General features: G+C 32.6%; 1 protein-coding gene across 1 annotated transcript; it reads right to left on the bottom strand.

Moving 5' to 3' along the window:
- Window positions 1-1253: 1253 nt before the first annotated feature.
- On the bottom strand, window positions 1254-1865 carry LOC138866663 (RNA polymerase-associated protein LEO1-like). The gene has a single exon (XM_070139838.1). It carries the CDS (start codon window positions 1863-1865, stop codon window positions 1254-1256), a length of 612 nt encoding a protein of 203 aa, XP_069995939.1.
- Between the last annotated feature and the right edge of the window lie 393 nt (window positions 1866-2258).

Raw genomic sequence — 2258 nt, forward strand, 5'->3', positions numbered from 1 at the left:
CTGCGGTTGTTATTGTTGCTGCTGCTTTTATAGTGTGGTTATTGTTATCATCAATATTAATACTATAATTACTTATGTTGAAACCAGGTTTCAGATGGTTTCATAAACGAAATTGACAGATAGTGTAAGGAGGTAAATAGATACGGTCTTTTTTATATTAACATTATTACCATTACGAACATCAACATTAATAATTGTAATACAATTTGATAACCAAACAGAAAATTGGTTGATCAACTTACTGGGCCAATTTCAACTCTAATATTTCTACATTTTCGTAACAAAGTGGATATTCTATTATTTTTGTCATTATTAGTCTTTTTTTTTGCGTTTGATTTATATTAATGATTAAGTCAAGTTTTGAATCATACCCTGTGAAAGAAATGTCTCGAAAGCTTCGTTTTGTGTTTATTTTCATTTTCATATTTATTTTTATTTCTTTACTTTACTCTTTTTAATACATTTCTTATCTTGATCTGTTAAAAAAAAGTGTTATCTCATACGTTAGATGAAATGAGACAGGATAAAAATGAAAAATCAAGCAGACTATGAAGTGATAAGAAATTAAGAAATCCCAAAGAAAAAGAGAGGAATTAAAAGAAATAGGAGAGAAATGCCCTGTATTCAAAATTACAGAACTTTACGAAAGTAATTGCAAGAGATATGAGTAAAAATATGCGTCAAATGCAATAATGTCAGTAAGTGTATGGACTAAAATTCATATATAAATTATCATTATTATCATCACTGATATGATTATCTGAATTACAATTAGAGATAATGACAGTAACAGAGTTGATACTATATGCAAATAACAATATTTTGTTAGATATTGTATGGCAATATATTGTCTTCATGAAATACACATTTCTCAAATATCAACACTGAAAAATAAACCCCTGATTTAATATCATAATAAATGTAAACTATATGCTAAACATCGTAATTAAATGAGAGTGAAATAGCAGTATTCCTTTTCTCAATCTTGCTGTTTAAAGATTATTTTTTTCTTTGTGGGGGGGGGGGGTCTGAAATGCATAGGCTGTTCAATTGGTCTTATTTCTCTAAGAACGGATGACCAAATAGCTGAACTGATTACATTATCATCGTTATCAGCATTGTCATTATCATCAGCAGCAGCACTATCATCATCATTATTTCATTTTTATTATAATCACAGTCTCTTCAACTTCATTTTCATTTTCAGCTACCACTTCCTCCTCCTTATCATCATCAGTATCATTATCCTCATTTTAATCATCAATATTCTTTCGTGGATCTTCATCATCATCATCATCACCATCATCATCATTATCATCAATGTTCTTTCGTGGATCTTCATCATCATCATCATCATCATCATCATCATCACCACCAATGTTCTTTCGTGGATCTTCATTATCATCATCTTCATCATCACCATCATCATCATCAATGTTCTTTCGTGGATCTTCATCATCATCATCTCCATCATCATCATCATCATCATCACCACTGTTCTTTCGTGGATCTTCATCATCATCATCTCCATCATCATCATCATCATCATCATCATCATCACCACTGTTCTTTCGTGGATCTTCATCATCATCTTCATCATCACCATCATCACCATCATCATCATCAATGTTCTTTCGTGGATCTTCATCATCATCATCTCCATCATCATCACCATCATCATCATCATCATCAATGTTCTTTCGTGGATCTTCATCACCATCATCATCATCATCGTCATCATCATCACCACCACCAATGTTCTTTCGTGGATCTTCATCATCATCATCATCATCATCACCATCAATGTTCTTTCGTGGATCTTCATCATCATCATCATCATCTTCTTCATCATCATCATCAATCATCATTATCATCATCACCATCACCATCATCATCATCATCTTCATCACCATCACCATCATCTTCATCATCACCATCATCATCATCATCTTCATCACCATCACCATCATCTTCATCATCACCATCATCATCATCAATGTTCTTTCGTGGATCTTCATCATCTTCATCACCATCATCATCATCATCATCATCATCATCACCACCACCAATGTTCTTTCGTGGATCTTCATCATCATCATCATCATCACCATCAATGTTCTTTCGTGGATCTTCATCATCATCATTATCATCATCTTCTTCATCATCATCATCAATCATCATTATCATCATCACCATCACCATCATCATCATCATCTTCATCACCATCACCATCATCTTCATCATCACCATCATCATCA

The sequence above is a fragment of the Penaeus vannamei genome, chromosome 26, assembly GCF_042767895.1.
Source record: "Penaeus vannamei isolate JL-2024 chromosome 26, ASM4276789v1, whole genome shotgun sequence".
Lineage (NCBI taxonomy): Eukaryota > Metazoa > Arthropoda > Malacostraca > Decapoda > Penaeidae > Penaeus > Penaeus vannamei.

Bases quoted from the DNA above. Each gene is read 5' to 3' on its own strand.
- LOC138866663 (XM_070139838.1), bottom strand. From the start codon at position 1,865: ATGATTGATGATGATGATGAAGAAGATGATGATGATGATGATGAAGAT.